The sequence below is a fragment of the Felis catus genome, chromosome A1, assembly GCF_018350175.1.
Source record: "Felis catus isolate Fca126 chromosome A1, F.catus_Fca126_mat1.0, whole genome shotgun sequence".
In the NCBI taxonomy this organism is placed as follows: Eukaryota; Metazoa; Chordata; class Mammalia; order Carnivora; family Felidae; genus Felis; species Felis catus.
In genome coordinates, this window is record NC_058368.1 from 211,496,104 (window position 1) to 211,518,949 (window position 22,846).

Genomic DNA, 22,846 nt, shown 5'->3' on the forward strand with positions numbered 1-22,846 from the left:
GTGTGTGTCACTCATGGGCCATACTTGCCCTGCCCCTGGCTGCTGCTGAGATGCAGATCCCAAGGAAGCCATCTTGGGCTATTAGGACCACAGCAACACCCTGGATGGCGGAGTCTGAATCCCTCACGGTGTGGAGCCAAGCTGCCATACCAATTTGGGACTTTCAACTGACAGAAAATTCTATTTGTTGAAGCCACTCTTATTATGGTATCCTGTCACATTGCATCAAATGTATACACTCACTAATCAAGGGTGTGTGAAAGCCAATGCTTTGTAGAAGCATATTGGTAAAAACAGAAGATTCTTTGGTCTTCTTCAATCTTCCGTTAATGCTTCTGTTTAATCCCGTCTCATACTCCAGGGTGCTAAATGCAGGCACCACCACTCCCCACCCTCCAAAAAAAAAAAAAAGCCTAGAAGTCAATTTTACTGTTTGTCTGGGAGGAGTGTTTTCTAAAAAAGCAGCCAGAAATGCCAATTCTTACATCGGTGAAGAACAAGAGCAAACACAACAATGAAAGGATGTTAGACAAATAACGTAGGTCCAGTTCAGAGATGACACAGTGAGCTTAGAAGCCAACTTTCCCATGTGACCACTATATACTGGTATTGCCTGGCAAACAGGTGATTAAGGAAGGGGGAAAACCCTCAAAACCAAAAACCTGTTATGAGCTTCTACCAGTCTTTGGGCTTTCTTCTTCTGATTTGTACAACGAGAGCTGTTGGCTTGGTGATTGTAAAAAAAAAAAAAAAAAAAAAAAAAAAAAAATAATAATAATAATAATAATAAGGGTGCCTGGGTGGCTCAGTCGGTTAAGCCCTGGACTTCAGCTCAGGTCATGATCTCACAGTTCGTGGGTTCAAGCCCCGCACTGGGCTGTGCTGACAGCTCAGAGCCTGGAGCCTGCTTCAGTTTCTGTGCCTCCCTCCCTCTGCCCCTCCCCCACTCGTATTCTGTCTCTCTCTCAAAAGTAAACATTAAGAAAAATTAAAAAATAATAAATAAAGATGTGAAACCTTTTCAAAAGCCTCATGTGTAAAAGATAATAAAGGTGATAAGGTGATGTGGGTAAAGTAGCAATAATCATGATAATCGAGGAGCCAAACGCAGCGAGCTCTCACTGTGCCCTGGGTGTGGAGATGCCCACACTGACCGTCTTGTGGAAGCCTCAAAGACCATCGAAAATGATGTGATTGTTGTCGTATTGAAACTATACCAAGGCCCTATCCTCTGACAGTGCTTTGCTCATAAGTTGCTTGTAAAGCAGCCATAAAAATTCTCTGGTCAGACTTCCAAATATTTCATAGGGAAAGATAGTTGTTAAAAAATAGATGCTAAAAACGCTCTGCTTTTATAACTTAAATCTAGTCCCTAGTTTAAAAAGTGGGAAATTATACCGATTTGACCATCCTATATGCTTGGTGGATACAACTAATAAAAAGGGTCAGTGTATATTTTGAAAGCAGGCTTTGTTTTTGTTTTTCTGAAAATTCTACACGGTAGTATGATTTATGGTCACAGATTTTTGTACCAGTTGTCAGTGATTTTTGAAGAGGACCGTTCCTCAGTAACAACGTGTCAATATTTAAGTAGGTTTATTGAAAAGACAACACCTCTAAAAGCTGAGCCATTTAATTCATCCCTTAACCACCATAAAAAATGTTTTGGACTAATGATGATCACATTAAGGTGAGGCATGGTGACTGATGGATTCTGCTCTGCTTTCTTGAGAGAAGAAGAAAGGGGTAGGTGATGTAGCAACAAGGACAGAAGCATCGGCAGTAAAAGCCATCATATTTACCTTGTTTGTTATGATGGGAAAGAGTCTGAGAAGCACTGGTCTAGATAACACAATCAACATTTCCATGCACATTTTCCTTGAAGCCTCTTCCTTCGTTCCTACATTCTCTTTGCATGCTTTTAAGAAATCATGAGAAGTTGGCGCCTCATTCAGACAAAAGGAAAACAATCAGTCCAGACACCACAGTGTACCCTCATTGCCGAAAATGTTAGCGGGGAGGGAAGTGACTGGTGGCTCTGAGACATTTTCAACTCATCGTACATTTGGACAATGTTCTGGGCCCATAAGTGCCGTGGAGTCCACCAATTTATATATATACATACATATATATATTTTAAATGGAGGGATGCCTGGGTGGTTCAGTCAGGTGAGTGGCCGACTTCAGTTCAGGTCATGATCTTGCGGTTCAGGAGTTCAAACCCCTCATCGGCTCTCTGCTGAGCACGGAGCCCATTTCAGATCCTCTGTCCCCCTCTCTCTGCCCTTCCCCCGCTACACTCTCCCTCTCAAAAGTAAATAAACATTAAAAAAAACAGATGGGGGCGCCTGGGTGGCTTAGTCGGTTGGGTGTCCGACTGCGGCTCAGGTCATGATCTCATAGCTCGTGGGTTCGACCCTCGTGTCGGGCTCTGTGCTGACAGCTCAGAGCCTGGAGCCTGCTTTGGATTCTGTCTCCCTCTCTCTCTGCCCCTCCCTGCTCACACTCCTTGTCTCTCTCTCTCTCTCTCTCTCTCAAAAATAAACATTAAAAAAAAAAAAAAAAAGGATGGACTGTGGCAGTTCCCACTGCCAGGCGCAAAGAAGCAGGCTGGAGTAATTTGCAGTGTCCCCTCCTCGTCTCAGTTGGCTAGCAAGTTGGCACCACACTGGGGTGTCCGGGCCTCAAGGCCCGACACTTTACCAGGCTCTGGTGTCAGGAGTTAGGGCTCTGGTAGGAAACACAGACTCTCCCCAATGTGTCATATGGCACAAAAATCTTAAGAGCTTTAAGTGTTAGAAATGATACTGGTGGGCTTAAAAAAAAAAAAAAAACAAAAAGACAAGCATGTAGAGTTTATTATATAATGTGATCTCAACTATGTAAAAATGTGCCAGGAAAAATTTGGAAGGAAATATAGCAAAAGAGTAAAACTTCTCTTGTTAGGAGTAGAGGCACCGGTTAACTTCTTTGTAGTTTTCTGTGTTTCCCTAATTTTCTACGACAAGCATTAGAGAAACATATTTTTCCCTATGACAAAAACATAGAGGGGAAGAGATATTTGGTTACACTAGAAATAATGACACTCCCGGCTGATCTATTTCTTAACATCAAATACAATGAAACGAATCTGTATTATAGTTCCAATTTATTTACTTTAAGCTAATTCCTTTAGATTAGGATTTTCTTAGAGAGGAAGCCCCATCTACTAAAGAAAACATATTTCTCATCAAGGGTACTTTACCTAATCATACTGCCCTTGTGTGTGTGTGGCATGACTTTTAAGGTAATAACAATAAACAAACAGGGGCGCCTGGGTGGCTCAGTCGGTTAAGCATCTGACTTCAGCTCAGGTCACGATCTAACGGTTTGTCAGTTTGAGCCATGCATCGGGCTCTGAGGTGACAGCTCAGATTCTGTGTCTCTCTCTACCCCAACTCGTGCTTCTCTCTCAAATATAAATTTTTTTTAAAATTAAAAAAAAAACAATAAACAAAATAACTAGGTTTTGGAATTAAAGATCACTTTAGTGCTACATAAATTAGTATTTCCTTTAAGATAGTCACTTAAGGAAACCATTCGTTCTTCCACTGGTTTTGCCATTTCTCACAGTATTTTTTTTGGAACTTTCTGTGGTACTGCTCAGGAAAATCATTCCGTTACTTTAATCACTCCCTATTTTTGACAAAAATGGTCTCACCAGTTTGATACCTCATTTACCTGACTTGACTTCAAGTGGCTTTTGGCCTGTTCTGAAAAAACAAATCTATTGTCAAAGGATAAAATTCCCCTAACACTGAGATAAAAAAAAAAAACAATAGTAATAATAATGCCACAGATTTTTTGAAAATAATTCTGAAACAAAGTGTTCCAACCATATTTTGAGTAATAAGAGCACTCTCACAATACCTGACTGACCTCCCCCCTCCAAGAAGACTAGTCTCAGGTGGCCAGGATACTGGGGGGAATAAAAGGGATCCATTATGAATTAATGCGTGGCCTAGACAAAGACTATGAAAATAGACTGATTTCATATTCCAGTAAAAACTAACAAAACCCTGTTAGAAGGCATAGATTTTTAAGTACAACAGAGAAATGAAAAGCCATCGGTAGTTGCTTTGATCCTTTGGTATGACCAGCAGGGGCAGAACCCTGGGCTGGAGATCCTGTGGGCTCCTTCCTGTAGAACAATGTTCACAAAAGATAGGACTACACTTTCTCTCCATTTGCTTTGTTCATCATTTATCAACACTGGCTTCACATTAGAATTACTTAATAAAAATACTGGTCGCTGGCAACCTTCAGACAATGGAATCTGAATCTCAGAGGATAGAGCATGGGTATATATGTGTGTGGGTTGTGTGTGTGTGCTCTTTATTCTTTTCTTTCTTCTTTTTTCTCTCCCAGCCTTACCTTTCCCCAGTTCCTAGGTGATTCAGATGCACTAAAGCACAGTAAGGGGTGAGAACCACGGGCAGCTAGTCCAGACGAGGATCACAGCTTCTCTCACACAGCACATCTCAGTTAGCTAACAAAATGAGCTCCTGAACAACTCGTTGCATTGCGGCGTCTGGGTGGATCAGTTGGTTAAGCATCTGACTCTTGATTTTGGCTTGGGTCGTGATCTCATGAGTTTGTCAGGATGAGCCCGGCATCAGGCTCTGCGCTATTAGCTATTAGTGCAGAGCCTGCTTGGGATTCTCTCTCTCCCTCTCTGTCTCTGCTCCTCTCCCAACTCACATGTGTGCTCTCTCTAAAATAAGCATTAAAAAAAAAACAACACCACAATTCACCACATTTATCATCTCAAGCTATGATGCATAAAAACAAAAATACTGCTTGGTCCATACATGTAACCTTAAAAATAATATTTTAAAATGGAGGATAAGAAGCATACAGTTTCTAGTTGAGCACATATAAGAGGAAAATACTTGGCACAAATGATGAAACCATGTCAGAACCTAGTCATTAGAGGTGATTCTATGTTCTTCTTTCGGCGTGTCTGTAGATCGGAAATTCCCCACAATGAATATGTCTCATCTTTGTGATACCTACTCTTGTGCTGGCCTGTTCACTTAAGAGATAAAGACCACGTACCGGCAGTATCTTGGGCAGTCACATCCACGCCATGTGTAACCATGACCCTGAGGCATTCCACATGCCCTTTTGTAGCAGCAAGATGAAAGCTGGAAAAGAGGTAAACACAATTGCCTTAAGATTTCCACTCTTTGGAGTTCATCTCCAACAATGTTTTGTTTTGCCTCCTCATGTACATTTTCTCTCACCTGAGCTCCACAACCACCTAGGGAGTAGGTATTATTATCAATCTCATTTTAAAGATGAAGAAACTGACACTTTTTATTAAGTAATAGAGCAGGACCTAGATCTTAGGTTTTCCAACCTAAAGACCAGGCTTGGGGTCTTTATGGGGTGCCTGGGTGGCTCAGTTGGTTGAGAGTCCGATTCTTGGTTTTGGCTCTGGTCATGATCCCTGGGTCATGGGACTAAGCCTTTGCATTAGGCTCTGTGCTGAGCATGGAGCCTGCTTGAGGGTCTGTCTCTCTCTCTCTCTCTCCCCCTTTGTGCTGTCTCTAAAATAATAATAAAAAAAGATTCAACTACATTATTTATTTGTCTCTTTAAGAAACAAGAGAGCTCAAACTAGATTCAATTCCTAAATAGTAATTTTTCAACTTTTTTTCTGTTGTCTAGTGCTTTCAGCAAAGCCATTATTTTCAAGTAATACTCTGTATAAAGAGAAACTTGTCTGAGTCAAACAATGGCCAAAGTTCTTGGACAACATTAATGTCAAATCCATTGTTGTGCTGTAGCTGAATAACAGCAGTTGGGCACAACTTTTGTTAGTGGCTAATGTGTGCCAACCATCTTACTACCCACTTGCATACATCGTCTCTTTTCAATCTTAGCCTTTGAGATGAGTCCTATCACTATCTCCACTATATGGCAGGTGTCTATGCCCAGGCAGGTGCAAACAACATGAAAAGAAAGCCCACAATTAGGCTCCGGTATTCAATGACACTTGGGCGTAACAACCATGCTCGGCATGTATAGACTTGCCATTAAATGAAGGGATGACATCCAAATGCCATACCAATCATCCTTTGCAGATCCCAAGGGTGAAGGGCACTTCTACAGGCAGAAGCAAAGCATATTTCCACTGGGCATTCAGGCCCAGAGGCTGAGAAGGCTAAGAACCTTGGGAAGGGCTCCTTCCTATGGAGAGAGGTTAATGAGCCTTCCATTTCTTCTCCTGCCCCAGTTCTGTTTTGGGGAGTTACTTTCTCAGCTTACTTGCCATGCAGCATCTTACCTGTCAGTGAACAACCAGGTTGTATTTTTTCACAGGAAAGAACCTATAACTGGGGCCCAGGGTCACACCCAAATAGCAAATCCAAGAGCTACACAATTAAAACCCAAGTCATCTTGACCACACGCCTCTTCTCTGAAGGATGAGGCTCAGTGAATGTGGACAGATCAGCAAATGTGGACACTTCAGTTTTGATTGCAGATCAGCCATACTTTACCCGCGTACCTTTAGTAAGTCAATTTAACCTCTCTGAACCTACATTTCTTTCACTGTAAAGTAGGAGGATTGAGTCAGATGATATCTGATGTTTCCTCCAGCTCTGACAACATTCTATTATCTTAGCTTAATTGGCTCTAATCACACCAACTACTTCTGCCCCTGTCCAGCAATTTATGTGTAACGTTTCCTTACAGCCAAATCTACTTTGTAGGTGTTTTCACATTACAGTCAAACCTGGATCATGTGGAGTGACTTGGGAATGTGGTAACTTGTTTAAATGGAATTCCTGATTAAATACAACTCAACAAGGACAGAAAGAACCTCCCTAAAAGGCAGTACCGTAGCTCTGCTTTCAGCATTGTTGGGCACACTGAATTTACATTATGTAAACTTTGCCTTTAAGCTGTGAATGGTTTATTTTAACTGATCTTGTTGGAATGTCTCTAAAACTTTTTCAGCATTAGGAACAGTGTATGTCACATAATTTAATTGCCCTTGAAGACATGAAGTCACCACTAAGAGCCTCAATTATCGATCTCTGCTTTCAAGCTATTAATCTAAACGCCCCAGATTATTAAGACCTAATATTCATTAATATTTATCTTCTTTTCTTAATGTTTGTGTGTCTGCTTCTAAGATGTCTACTCTGCCATCAACTATGACCGGGGAAGAACTAAATCAAAACTATCTGGACAAGAAGACAGCCATATCCTATGTTAAAGATAAAAGTACAGGGATAAGTAATTAATGCATGCACGCACGCACGCACACACACACACACAAACATACACATGTGTAGATTATATAACTTTTGAAGTATAACGTATGAAAAGAAAACTTCACAATTGTATGGGCTGTTAAATTTTCATAAATGGAACATGCCCATTTTATTTTCATACAAGGAAACAGAACCTGGCCAGAGACCCATAAGCTCTCCTCGCATCTCCTGTTGGTACCCCAGAAAGCTCTCCACGTGTCCCTTCTAGTTATAACCTCCCACCTCCCACCGCCTGTGTTTTTTATATTTTTTCTACTCCGAGGCTTCTCGGAGTTTCTCTGGATTGCACACTATAGTTATCAGGGGTTGAAATTGCAGACACATGTGACAAGGATGCATTACTGCAAGCTACTACTGTACATTGATAGGTGGAATCTAATGAATGCAACATGCTATTCTCTGGATGACTTGGGAGCTGTAGGGTTTCAGGACCATTATTTGGAAGGTTAATAATTGTAACAAGGCAGGAGAAGTGACGTGTTAGGCAGGTGGGTTCAAAATCCAATCCTAGGATAGAAACTTTTTTGGACATTTCTGTTTTTTAAAACAAAAGCCCTTATATCAACCCAAATCAACACATGATTGATCGCTGTAACACATTTTATTGAGGGATCCAGTTAATGATGGTGTCACTGCATATGCTTTAATAAATTGTGTGTGTGTGTGTGGCGGGGAGGGGGGGCTTTGTTTCACCCTGTCTCTCTCATTACAGTTTAGATCAGGGGGTGATTTTTCTCCCTTCTATTCTAGGAACTCTCCAACTAATTCTCCTGCAGAATATTGTGTCCTACGGAGAAAACAGAATAATAAGAGTCTTTTCACAATTCATAATTTTATCCTCATATATTTCACCTAAACCTTCAGCACTCACCACTCTTATAAATAAAATCAACAGAGTACAAATAACTAGAAATGGCTGCTTATATAAGATATTCATGCTTGTAAATTTACACTGCATAATCTCATGTTTTGAGCTAGTAAAATCATTCTTAATTGATGTGATTCAATTAAATATATCACGATTTCAAGATGTTTCTCAAAGAAAGGAGATAAAAGCATGAAAAGCAGAAAAAGGAAGGGCTGACCATTTTAGCCCAAAGTTTCTAATTCATTTTTCCAGGCAGACAAGGAGCTCCACTATGTATCATTATTCTGAGCAGGCACTTCCAGGAAACGAGAGCAAAACCAAGAAACATGACACGTAAGTTTGCTTGCAGGGAATAATTACTAATGCTGTGCATCATCTGTTTGCCCCTCCAGATTTGCCCTCCACCTTTATCCCCTGGCTCAGTGGCCCAGGAAGCAGATCTCTTATGGACTGCATCCAATGGGCTGCCTCGTCCTTTGGCTTCTAGTTGGGTTCAACGAATGGGAGGCACTTACAAGAGACAGGAAGATGAGAAGAAAGAGTTCGGGGCATTATCCCCTCTACTCTCTCCCTGCCAGACCACACACTGGCAGTCTCGGCCCTCCTCTACTTCCTCCATGAAGTTCACAGCTCTGGGGGCCGGTTCTCCTAAAGCTACAGTCGCAGCTCTGTCTGGGTTTTGGTAACTGCTCCCTCTCCAGGTCCCTGCAGGTTGGGGGGCGGGGGGCACGAGGATGTTGAAATAGATCCCACTGCTATTGGCCCAGGGCTGCTTTCCCAACCCTGCTGGTTTAAATCTGACCACGATTTTGTAAATAGTTCCTTTCTTAGAGGGTAATCAATTATCCTGTCAGAGGATGCTGTTTCCTACTGGGACCTTGAATGTTGGGTATTCTGTGTGTGATCATCCACAGGATGAACTGTTAGGTTCCTCTGGATATTATTTGATTAAATATTTATACAGGCAAATTCAGGCTTTTAAAAAAATGTTTCACCTCACATGTAATTGAGTAGCTTTACTTAAGAGTTTGGGGCATTTGGGCTAAAATGCTTTGACAGGAGAATGTGCCAAATCACTTAACTTACACAGAATATGATATGGGGCTTCTGATATAATGTTAGGCCAGAGTAGGAATTAGTTTAAAAGGTACAAGAATACACCTCTCAAAGGATCAGAAAAACAACGGACTTAAATGCGAGCCACACGCAGTCTAGATTAAGTCACAATGCAATAAAGAAATGCTAAAATTCAGATTTTAAACTGGATTTGGTCTTGAAAGAATAACCAATACCCTATCCATAACATATGTGAGCACATACAGTTGTACCTGCTACAACTGTGTTCTCAAATTGGGAAAGCCCTCCAAAGTTTCTATGTGCACATCCTGTGGAATAACAAGGTTCTTGGTAGTGAACTGGAAGTAAAAGAAGGTCTAGAAAAATCTTCAATAGCACATGCTATATTCTACACTCTCTCTGTATATATAATATATTGGACAGTACTCTATACAATCAATATCTACTAACTATATATACCACTCTTTAATACACTATAAAAAAAGTCTGTGGGCTAGATTTAGAAAGAGAAAATATAAAATAACCATCAAGACATGTATTTTGTTATCTACTGACCACTCTGATTAACTCCTTAAAATAACCTATTTTTTATCTATTAATGTGTCATTGCCATAGAATTTTAGTCCAAAAATCACTTTACTACCTAACTTGGGACAAAGGATCTATAACTCGAGTATGCTAAACCAAACCACATAAAAGAAAACCAAAATGGTCAGTGTACTGATTTAGCTTTTTTTTTTTAATTTTTAACTTCTATTTATTTATTTTTAAGTAATCTCTACACCCAACATGGGGCTTGCACTCACACCTTCAGGATCAAGAGTTGCATGCTATCAGATACCCCTAGCTTTGTCTTGTTTTTATGCAAGCTGTACAAATGCAGAAGAAATAAGGCACAAACCAGACAATGACATGACTGTCAGCAACTCCCCAACAACCCATCTCCTTAGCATAAATGGTAGCACTAAGATCTGGTTACCTTACACTTGAACAACAACCAACAAGAGACGTGTCATTTTGCTAATCGTCCTCAGAGAGAAAGCTGCTGGAAGATAAAGTGCGTCTTCTTTCTCTCGCTGCCCCCTCCCTGTGCCTAGAAAAAAACCTCTTAATCAGGAGTAGAGTAAATGCCATTGTACAGAAGGGCAAGATGGGAAAATCGCATCGGTGTTGCTGTGGTGGTGGTGTATTTAACTTGGACAACCCGTCATTTTAGTTTTAGCTTCAGAAAATCTGGCCCTTATTCCTCAAAGCCATGATTTTGAAAAATTAAAACTTCTAACATTACAGCTTTATTAAAACTTGGAGGAAGGACATGTATAGATGTAATCAGACGAGAAAGTTTAACAGGAAATGCGATATTGGGGAGGTAAGGCATGTAATTATTTAAGGGCTCAGACTAACTGGGTTTCAATCTGTGCTTTGTCACTTATTGGCGTGTGATCTCAGGCAAGGTCTTGGTATCTCGGTTTCCACATCTGTAAAAGGGGCTTTGAGGAGTAAACGACTTCTACATAAAAGCACCTAGCAAAATGTGAGGCGCATAATAAATACCGCCCTCCCCGCCCCCCCCCACCACCACCACCACCAAAAAAGAAAAAAACCACCAACTGTTACAGCCTCACCAACACAAGGCAAGTCAGAGAGTCCAGGTCATGTTGCTTAATAAAAGGATTTGTTTCAACGTTCAGAAAAGACAGGCTAATAGAGGTTAAATTAGAACCACCACTGCTTAAGAAATGAAGAAGGAAAGGGAAAGAATAAAACCTATGTGCATCTCTCCTGAATGGAAACTCTAGGGAACAAAGTTGTAGGCAGCCACAGACGACAAAAAAGCCATCCAAGACCAGCTTTGTCCGAAGCTCGCACTTGAGCTGCTAACATTCTGGCACCTTTGACGGAAGTGATAATCCTCAAAGCAGGATTTGGCAGCAGCGAATCATTAGCATTTAGTCTCTGAATGTGAACAAGAAGCACAGCCAACTTTTAATAAGAGACTCCAGTGAAAAGTTGGGTTCGGTCAGGTGGAAAAACATGATTAGTCATTGGCAGAATCTGGATTTGTAAATGACAGTGAGTAGGTTTCTTTTCTTATGCAGTGACTGATAAGTGTAGCCATCCTCGGTGGTGGCAGGCCAGGTGACTGGTGGGTTGGGGACCACCCCGTCCGGATTGCAGGTGGGGCCCCAGGGGTTACTGCAGGCTTAGAGCGCAGATGGTGCCCCAGGCCAGCACACAAGTAATGAAGAGCATGGGTGGTGGCCTCCGATAGCCTGTGTGCTGGACGGCTGGTAGAAGAAAACACCTCTAAAGGGAGTCTGCAGGTGTGGGTGAGAGGGGGTAGGCAAAGTAGTAGAGGTTGGTTAACGCCACCCCCTCACCCCAAAACGTAGTCTTGACAACGTTATTCTAGGGCACTGGAGCTAACCCAAGTATGGGATAGTTTTCATATTTCTGCTAGAGCTAAATATACCAAATCATTCATACATTTGTATTACGATACCAGGGTATTTACATGCCAGCCACTATTCTAAGCACTGAGAAACACGTGGTAAATAAAACAAAGCCCTCATGGATCTCGGCTTTTAGTGGGAAGTCTAAAGATAAACCAGTGGCTCTTAACTGGGGGAGATTTTGTCCCGCCCAGGGCACATTTGGCAATGTCTGGAGATATTTTTAATTATTCACGGGGTGGGGGTGGGGGTGGGGGTGGGCGGTGGGAAGATTCTACTGGCATCTAATGCGGAAAGGCCAGAGACGCTGCTAAAATCCTACAACACGCAGGACAGCCCCCTCCCTCCCCAAACAATTATCTAGTCCAAAATGTCAATAATGTCAATATGTCAAAATGTCAATAGTTGAGAAACTCTGATGAACCATTAAAAACAAATGTAGAATGCTAAAATTCTATTAAAACAAACACTGAGAAAACAACATGAGCAGATTTTAATCTTTTTATTGAGACAGAATTCACAGACCAAAAAATTCACCATTTTAGAATGTACAATTCAGTTGTTTTCAGTCTATTGAAAGAGTTGTGCAACCAACATCATTATCTAATTCCAGAGCATTTTCACTGCCCTAAAAAATTCACATGTCAGTCAGCAGTCACTTCCTATTCCCATGTACCCCCAGCCCTTGGCAATCACTACTCTACTTTATGGCTCTATGGATTTGCCTATTCTAGATGTTTCACAAAGACAGAATCATGTAATATGTGGTCTTTTGTGCCTGGCTTCTTTCATTTGGCACGTTTTCAAGGTCCATCTGTATTGTAGCATCTATTGGTACTTCTTTCCTTCCTTAAGGCACCTGGGTGGCTCAGTTGGTTAAGTGTCTGACTCTTGATTTCGACTCAGGTCATGATCTCATGGTTCATGAGTTCGAGCCCCATGTTGGGGCTGTCAGTGCAGAGCCAGCAAAGGATTTTCTCTCTCTCTCTCTGCTCCTTTCCTGCAAGTGAGCACTCTCTAAATAAATAAATAAATAAATAAATAAATAAATAAATAAATGTATGTATGTATGTATGTATGTATGTATGTAAAATTCCATTGTATGTATATATCACATTTTCTTTAAAAAAATTTTTTTTCAACGTTTTTTATTTATTTTTGGGACAGAGTGAGACAGAGCATGAACGGGGGAGGGGCAGAGAGAGAAGGAGACACAGAATCGGAAACAGGCTCCAGGCTCTGAGCCATCAGCCCAGAGCCCGACGCGGGGCTCGAACTCACGGACCGCGAGATCGTGACCTGGCTGAAGTCGGACGCTTAACCGACTGCGCCACCCAGGCGCCCCCACATTTTCTTCATCTATTTGTTGGTTATGGACATTTGGGTTGTTTCTACTTTTTGATTACTATGAACCATGCTACTAGAACATTCACCTAACAAGTGTTTGTGTGGATACCAGTTTTTAATCCTAGTGGGTATATACCTAGGAGTGGAATTGCTGGGCCAGTGGTAACCACGCTGAACTCTGGGGAGCTGCTAAGCTATTTTCTAAAGCTGCGGCACCATTTCACAATCCCAGCAACAACACACAAGGGCTCCAGTTGTTCTACGTTCTAGCCGAGACTTGTTACTGTTTGGCAAATTTTAATTTAAGAGATGAGAATTTAACTGCAACCTAAATTTTCCAGAGAAGAAACATTTCAGTCTTTCTTAATGAACCCTTTGAAGTAGTTATTCCAGTTAATTATCAGCTGAAATTTCCCCTTGGAGGAATATAAAAGAGTGAATGCAAAACAAATTTGGAGTATCCGCTGGCTTTGTCTTCGTGTGGACTTTTACTCATTAAAAAGTGCAGCCTTTCCTTTTAAAGATAAGAGAGGGCATTCAAGAGTCTATACGGCAGTGAATCTTTTGAGAGATTTGTTGACTTGATTCTCTCTTCAGATGGGTCAAGAATTCAGTGGAGGGAAGGGTATGAAAATCTTTTACCCACTCCTCTGATCCCTGGCCCAGTGACAGGGACAGGCGTCACTGCCCAGGGATACAGCAGGGTGGCTCTCCGGATCCCAGTGTAGCCGAAGTGACCGCTCTTCGAGAGCCTACGTCTTGGTGACTCAGAGTACTTGGCGGCCCAGGAGCTCATTAGAAACGCAGGCTCCCAGTTCCCATCCCACGTCCACAGAACCCGAGGCTGTTTTACAAGTTTCCAGCTGAGCCACGTGCACATTCCAACTGGAGACGCGCTGCTCTAAGTGGAGGACAAGTTGCAAAGCTCACACCATCATTTTTACCAAGGTGCCCATTGTTTCAAAGTTCTTTCGAAGACATGATTTCCCTGAGCCTTAAAAACAATCTCGTGGATATGTTCCACAAAAAAGGAATCGATGCTGTTTTAAGTTTCATCATAATAGGAAATGTTTAACTCTGCTTATAAAACTCAGCTGGGCCCGTCCACAGAGAAGTAACTGAAAGGCACAAACAGAACAGCCTGAAGATTTATATAATACTACTTTGATCCCTTTGCTGCTTATTGATATTAGGAATTTCTCTGCTTTTGTCACTTGGAAAGTTCCCAAGGTTTCTGTGCTTAAGAGTTTTGTGGCTCCCAATGTGTCTTTCTCTCTCCCTCGGGCACACCCTTGTGCCTTCCACAATGCATTATGGTTTTTACTCATTATATCCCCCAACCAGCCTGTGGGAGGGTAACTATTATCATCCCCATTTTCCAGAAAAGGAAGGAAACTAAGGCATAGAGAAGTTTAGTAACTTGGCCAAATTCCCAGAACGAACAAGGCGGGGAGGCTGGATTCTAACCGGGGCACTCTGCCTCAGAACTGGCCCTTTATCACCATGCTGAGAAATTCCACTATTTTGTTAAATCACTTGCAAACTGTGAAGCACTATATAACTTACTGGCTGTGCTGCTCTTTAAAAAATAGCGCTTAAACTAAAAAATGGAAGTATTTGGCCAAAAACGCAAATTCAGGTTTCTCACTGGGGCAGACTAGGGTTGCTGGTACTCTCCAGTGGCTAGGAAAGGCTGGAATATTTCTCAGGGCTCTTAACCCGAAGGGCATTTGAGTGTTGCTGTTCAGAAGCCTGTGAGTGATGGCCTGGAAAGTTCCTTCTATCTTTGAGAGTAATAACAATTCTTCTGGTTTCTGACTACCAGCTGAAACATATATTTGGAGGAAATACAAACTCACAAGGTTCCTTTTAGAAGACCTTGATTTTTTTCAGCATATTCATTCATAGAGAATTTCTCTCAAACCAAACTGCTGCCCTTCTCCGCTGCCCCAGGTCCCAATCCCAAAAGGGCTGGCAGGGTGAGGTCAAGAATGCAACAGGCTGGCCACCTCACCAGACCTCCAGTTCCTTCCAATGCCTCTGCAACCAATTTTCACTCTCCAAATCAAGCAAACCACCATGCCTAACAAAGAAATGACCACATACCAAACTCTACCGGCACTAGCCACACCCAGAGTCCCAGAATCTCAGAGTCTTAGAAGGTTCCAGAAGGTTCCAGAAGGTTCTGGGATGAGGGCTGATCTACCATCCTCATTTCACAGATGAAGAAACTGAGGCTCAGAGGTTAGGAAAAGTGTAAAAGAGCAGGACTTGAATTCTGACTCTAAGAGCAGTTTGTTCCTCATAAATCCATATCTCCTCCTTTCCTTCTAAACCCCTTTATTTCCCAGAGAGGGGTCACTATGGTCAGTGAGGTTCAGAAATACTTCATGAAAATAACCAGCTGTCCATAATCCCTTGAGAGTTTCAGCATCTCCCAAACACCTAAAATCGCCTATCCTTTAATTGCATTCTTTTGGTAAGGCCTATTTCTGGAGGGGGAAAGAAGGATACTAAACCATATTAAAATAAATCAAGGAAACTAAGTATTCAGAATTAGGGTTCCATCCAATGGCCTACCAGGCTTTACGTGAGTATGTCTGGCTTCCATTTTGACCTCCCCTGTAGCTCTCTCTCCATTCACTGGGCACATCGGGCATCCTCCTACCTCAAGGCCTTTGCCTTGCTGTTTCCTCCACCAGGACAATAGTTCCAGAAAAGTGCAAGGCTCAACCCCTCATCCTATCCAGGAATCTGCTTCAAAGAAGGGGTCTTCTCAGAAAGGCTTTCCTTTTCCAAGTTTATTCAAAGAGGCCTCTGGTCTCTTGTTTCTCTTCAACACACCTGATGTTATATTAAAGAAGCAGGTGCTGAGGGCACCTGGGTGGCTCAGTCGGTTAAGCATCTGACATTGGCTCAGGTCACGACCTCATGATTCACGAGTTCAAGCCCCGCATCCGGCTCTGTGCTCACAACTCAGAGCCTGGAGCTTGCTTTGGGTTCTGTGTCTCCCTCTCTCTCTACCTCTTCCCCACTCATTCTCTCTCTCTCTCTCTCTCAAAAATAAATACAACATTCAAAAAAATAAAAAAAAAAAGAAGCAGGTGCCGTCTGTCCCAGTTGACTGTACTTTCTACGAGGCGAGAAACTTGGTCTTTCCTGACGCAATTTTCCTGGCACACAGATGTGATTGTTTTGATAATGCAAATCTGTAGTTTTGAATTTGCTTTTTTACTCTTGAAGTCTCTGAGTTGCCTTAAACTAAGGCACACACATAAACCAGCATAACTGTGTTTTTCTCAGATTGTAAGTTCTTAAAACTTACGTTAACAGAAGACTGTTTTTTTTTTTTTTTTGCTTCCCAACATCACACTGTACATCCATTCTCAAAGCCTGGTCCCTAGAACAGCAGCAGCAGCAGCACCCAGAAGCCTGTTAGAAATACAGATTCTTAGGCTCCTGTCCAGACTCTGTGGTGGAGTCAGCAGGTTTTAACAACCCCCTCCCAGCTGATTCTGATACATATTCAATTTTTAGGACATTTGCACGATAGGAAGAAGTTTGTTGTGCCATACTGGGGATGGCAGAGTTGAGACCCAAACCAAAGAATAATGACTGAAATTCATTAGCCTCAGTTTCCTTATCTGGTCCATATGATCAAATGAGGCTTGGGTCACACTAGATATTACAGGGGAATAATCCTTAATCCCACAAGCTCTGGATTCCCATTTCAGATTGTAAACTGAGGGTTAGGAAGGCAGTACTATCTAATAGCTTCTAGTCATACAAGCCTTGAAAAATGGAATTCCACTCTATCCCAGGGGTCAACTTGATGGAGAAGTGCTGTGGCTGTGTGGCTCAGCCGTTTCAGAGCCAGCTACGGCAGGGACTCTGATCACCACTTCTGATAGGAGCTGATTTGGCAGAATGTGTGAGAAGTGACAGTGCTGGTTGCCTTCTCTTGCTGAATGTTTCAGGTAGATATAATAACAGGGAACTGGCATAAAGAAAATAAAGAGTGTAAAAATAGGATCCCTGTCCTGTAAGTGCCTACAATGTGCTAATGGAATCCGCAGCGTGGCTTCGGGGACAGAGCTCTCCTGGGGACATGGGGGAGGAAACAATGAGATGAAAGACCACACGCTCAGAGCTAAGAAACCCCGTGACATTTAAGCTGAGCATTGGCTCTCTGGCTTCAGGATTGTTTGGTTTCATAAATGTGGTCTGGAAATAGCACTTGGGCTTTATGAAATCTCCATTAGGACAATGATTTGTCTCTTGTATTCATGATAGACTCCAGACTCTAGAACCTAGAGCCTAGAATGAGGGTGATTTGTACTAATTCCCAAAACTTTCTGATCCACACTTGCCACTCACAGATCACTCCAGGGTGACTGGGAGCATCACATAAGAAAAACCTATGGGAAACGGGCAGGGTCTTCACAATGGGCTCAAGAAGGGCATATGGGTGGCTCAGTTGGTTGAGCATCCGACTTCGGCTCAGGTCATGGTCTCGCGGTCTGTGAGTTCGAGCCCCATGTCAGGCTCTGTGCTGACAGCTGCAGCCTGGAGCTTGCTTTGGAGTCTGTGTCTCCCTCTCTCTCTGCCCCTCCCCTGCTCATGCTCTGTCTCTCTCTGTGTCAAAAATAAACATTAAAAAAAAAAAGTTTAAAATGGGTTCAAGAAGGGCATCTGGGTGGCTCAGTCGGTTAAGTGTCTGACTTAGGCTCAGGTGACGATCTCATGGTTCCTGGGTTTGAGCCCTGCATCGGACTCTGTGCTGACAACTCAGAGCCTGGAGTCTGCTTCGGATTCTGTGTCTTCCTCTCTCTCTATGCCTCTCCCCCACTCACGCTTGGTCTCTCTAAAAAATAAACATTAAAAAGTTTTCTCTACTTAAAATAAAATGGGTGAAAGAATGAACTGTTAGTTGAATGAATGGCCCATATAAAAGCCCCTAGCCCAGTGGTGGGGCATTCAATGTTAATATGACTAACAGCAACTCCTTTCTTATCAATTGGGAAGACTGGGCTCTAACTCTGATAGTCTAATTCAGGAATAAGATTAAGTACATAGGTAATCAGACCCATCAAATCCCCAGTGGTTTGAAGAGAGGCAATAACTAGAGCAAGCTCAGCCACTTTGGAAATCAGGAAAGGCTTCACAGAAGATACGGCGAACTGGACCTTGAATGGTACCAAAACTCGGCAGATGGGTGATGGTGGTGGAATTTTGGAAGGCATGAATTTCGGGGCCCCAAGTGAGAAAGCAGGAGCGTTTCCAAGGGACAGGCACAGGCTAAGCGACCCTACATGCCTCAACCCTTAAGCTGCCTGACTGCTGTCGGCGTGAGAACCTCCAGCTCCAGGTGCTCTTGCTCATGGGGTGAGGATGGGTGGGGGTCACCGCAGGGGTCGAGATCCAGGCCCTTCCGCCCCTGCTCTGCTCTCTGTCACAGAGAACTGCATTTCCCAGGCTCTCCTGACCTCTGCATGCGGGGGTCCGTCCAGCCAATGGAGGACGTGGCCAGAGAACTGGAGGGAAGGGCACAGCCAGACTTGCTTCGACCCTGAGCAACGATGACCTATTTGAGTGTCTGAAGTCCTTCATTCTCGAAATACTTAACCTAGCTTTGAACAGCTTTAAAATGAAAAATCCTGTGATCCCACCAATATTTTATCAATATAGCTCTTTTTCTTCTTTTTAAAGATTTTATTTGGAAGCAATCTCTATATCCAATGTGGGGCTTGAACTCACAACCTTGAGATCAAGAGTCGCATGCTCCACCTTCTGAGCCAGCCAGGTGCCCCTATCAATGTAGCTTTTCATTTCCAAATCTATTCTCGTCAATTTGCACTACTGTGGTTTCAAGTCTTTTTTTTTCTTCTAAGTTTACTTTATTTATTGAGAGAGAGAGAGAGAGAGAGAGAGAATATCCCAAGCAGGCTCCCCACTGTCAGTACAGAGCCCGTCCAGGGGCCTGATCTCACAAACCAAACCGTGAGATCATGACCTGAGCCAAAATCAAGAGTCAGATGCTTCACCAACTGAGCCACCCAGGTGCCCCTCGAGTGTTCCTTCTAAAGCACAATTTTTGCAATAAGGTCTGTTCAGCTTTAACATACAACACTGATTCTCTTTAAAACCCCTGTGTATTATGTTACTTTAAGCCCAAATTTGCCATTTTATTTTGTGCACAGGCCTTATGGATACATATATGTACATGTGTGTATGCTGGGAGAAAAATCACCTGGGGGCCCTGGGCCTTCCTCAGCCCATGTGGAACCTAGCACTGGGCACAGCCTGTTGGGAAGTCATGGGCCAAGGAACCTGGAGTCTCACTGCAGTGTGTCTAAAACGGGAGTTCTCAGTTTGGCTGGCCACTCGAATTACCTGAGTGCTTTAAAAAAACGCTTACCCACACTACACCCCCCCACCAACTATAGAGAGGTGTCTGTGGGTGACACCAGCATTTTTCTAAGCTGTCCAGGTGACTGTAACGGGAGTCAAGAACCACGGACCGAGTGTCAAGTGGGGTCCTGAACTGAAACCATAATAAGTTCTTGGACAAGGGAAGGAAACAATAACTATGGTGTCCTTGCATTTCTTTTCCATTCATGCTGTGACCAAGACCTATACAGTCTTCCTCGCCCCCCATCCCCACTCTCCTCCCAGTTCACTTTTCAAGGCCATCCCACATCACACCTCAGGCAGGAAGCATTTCTTGGCTACTCCAGTGATTCACCATCTCCCTTCATCTTGAACCCCTTCCAGTTAGTATTTTATAATCTAGCACTTAATTATTCTCCAGTGCTCTCACTGGTCTTTCTGCTAGATGCTATGCATTTTGTAGGCAAAGATCATATTTCCTCCTCCTCCTGGATATGTTTACAAGAGTCTGGAACACTTTTAAATGTTTTATTATTTTTTTAATTTATTTTGAGAGAGAGAGAGCAAGCGAGAGAGCAGGAGGAGCTGAGAGAGAGGAAGAGAGAGAGAATCCCAAGCAGGCTCCACAATGTAAGCACAGAGCCTGATGTGGGGCTCGAACTCACAAACCATGAGATTGTGACCTGAGCCAAAGAGTCACACGCTTAACCAACTAAGTCACCCAGTCACCCTCTGGAACATTTCAGATGCAGGGAAGGGAGTGCCTCCCAACTAGTAGATTAATTAAACAAACATCTGGGCACATTTGCAAGGTAGGAACAGAGGTTCTGTCATCTTCAAAAATCTATATGATGAAAATCTCAGTGGATATGCAATACAGCAATTATACCTTTCAGTTTATCCCTCTGTCAAATACCAGCAGGTTTTAGGAAAGACACAGGGTGATTTTGCCGGGAAGGAGGCCGCGATTACACATAAAGTATGCAGTAGTGTTAGGTCAACTAATGCGGCGGCCCTACGTGAGATCTGGAGAAAGTGGCCCAGATGGCAGGACTTGATTTCTAAGACCGAATGGCTACATCCCTGCTCTGAGGAAACAGGAAAAGAGTGCAACCAGCCAGCAGACAGAGAAGCCCTTATTGTCCTGATTTGCAGAATTCAAGGACTACCTCCCTTATTTTATACTTAAGCTCCACAGAGTCACCTAAAGATACTTTCACAAGTTTTTGCTTTCAAAACCAAAATGATCAGGTATCTGAAATGTGGGCTATGTATGCAGACTGTGTGTGTGTGTGTGTGTGTGTGTGTGTGTGTGTGTGTGTGTGTGTCTGTCCATCTATACACACATGCCTGGGTGGTATTTCTTCAAATACTATAGTCCCAGCAGTGATTTTATTTAGTCTGGTTGTTCCTAAGACAAACATACATAACTTTAATTAAATGCACATCTAAAAGTAGGGGAAAACATCTTGAAACAATTAGACTGCTCCATGGTAAGAGGTTTTAGGGTAATGATATCCTCCCACGTCCTTACCTCCACCAGGAAAAGTGAACAGATGGGTCGAGGGAAGCCAAGCCTGACTCCATAAACACAGGCTGTAGCTATAACTCTGTGCCTTGCTCTATTTTGTTCTTTTCTGACCCAAGACAGCACCCTTCTCTTACTTGCTCCTAAATGAGTTCCAGTCATTCAATTGCTTTTGCTTTTTTTTTTTTTTTAATCCCTCTTCGATCGGTTTTAGAGGGAGAAAGTTTTCAAAGTTTCTTATCTTTCCCTGATGGAAATATGCCAGAAAGAAACTGAAAGTCTGAAGAATAACCAAACCACCCTTCTGGTTATTGACCTTGGGTTAAGGAAGCTTCTGGAGAATGTCCGCCAAGATGGCTGGCTGCCTTTGCCACTTCATTCTTGGGATTTTCTGAGTCATCTGGTTCTCTAGGTACTGAAGGCTGAGTGTTTATTTAAATTGCACTGGAAGCTGGGAGAAGAGAAGTGTCAGGTTGTGACGTTCACCAGGATAGTCCTTTTCTTCTTGAACCCCAACTGAATCCACTCCTAATTAATTTACCCGTGACAGATCATTAACAAAAAGAATGCTTTCTTCATGCTGAAAAGTCACGTCCACAAATGCCGACTGAATGCCTGTCTTCTATGCCTGGAACTGTGGGAGAGACCAACACAACAACAACAACAATCACGTGAGCCTGGTCTTCAGGGAGCTTACTGTTGTTATAAGGGATTCAAGTCTTCAGAAAACAAAGTTTTTGTTTCAAGCTGTAGAGACTTTTCTGATGTTGTTTTTATTCTTTCGATATGATAAAATGCATCAAGTTATAAATCAAGATTCCAGTATTTCAAAGAGAAGGAAATTTTTTTTAGATGACTGAGACCATCAGAGAGGAAGCATTCTGGACTGGACACAGAACCCGGGCAAACGTGAGAGGAAGTCTGGGAGCCAACACCCCACCACCAGTGGAAGGCAAGGGCAAGAGAACATTCAGTGAAGTAACGGCAGGGCCGCTGAGAGGGCCTTGAAAGCCCAAATCAGGACTCTAGGTGGTCAGGCAATAGGGCAACAGTGTGCATTACTGAACAAAATTACAAAATGAGTTCTTGCAAAAGCTCGCTAGAAAGAGGCCTCCAGCCTAATTTGGACAGGGAGGTGTATAACTCAAAGATTAAACCCAAACGCGTAGGCAGAGAATGAGACCAAGTACAGTCAAGTACCTAACTTTGCAGTGTGTGGCCTGGGCTTACCCTTTAGAGACACTGCAAATCACTCCATGCACATCCACAAACACACGCTGGCCCAGCAACCTCCAAGGGGCCAATGGAGCCAAGAGCTTCAGAAGAGGGGACACACGATACTGGCCTGTCACGGACCCAGAACTACTCCTAGGAAATTACCGGCCTGCACGCTACCAAACTGACGCATGTGGAAAGAACAAGACAGGAAAAGTTTCCACAGCTTGAGAAAAATCTCCAAGTGTGAGGGAGATACACGTACACTCAGGCAGGAGTGCACAGGTTAAACTGATCCAAATCCAGAAGTGCAGATGTCCAGAGGAGACAGGGCAGAAGCCAAGGGAACAACACTGCCTGGGGTTTCTGTTTCCACAGAGTTCTCGGCCCTTGCGGGATTCCGTGATACCAAAGGGGCAGGAGGCATGGTTTCAGACCCCATGGTGCCCCCTCGTTCTGAATACTAAGACCACTAGATTTGAATGAAAATATGAAGCCAGATAGACTTAACTCCATGGTGCCTCTGAAAATTAAATTCTTCAATTTTTTTTTTTATTTATTTATTTTTGGGACAGAGAGAGACAGAGCATGAACGGGGGAGGGGCAGAGAGAGAGGGAGACACAGAATCGGAAACAGGCTCCA

The 22,846-nt window shown here is 42.9% G+C and overlaps 1 protein-coding gene across 6 annotated transcripts in view; it reads right to left on the reverse strand.

Annotated features, from left to right (window-relative positions):
• Nucleotides 1-22,846, reverse strand: part of RAI14 (retinoic acid induced 14) — a 146,530-nt gene that overhangs the window by 31,308 nt on the left and 92,376 nt on the right. For all 6 annotated transcript variants that reach the window (XM_045038211.1, XM_023239127.2, XM_019812093.3 and 3 more), the window contains one exon: nucleotides 5,098-5,186. In XM_045038211.1, the coding sequence (XP_044894146.1) occupies nucleotides 5,098-5,186 (89 nt within the window). The remainder of the gene's footprint in view (nucleotides 1-5,097; nucleotides 5,187-22,846) is intronic.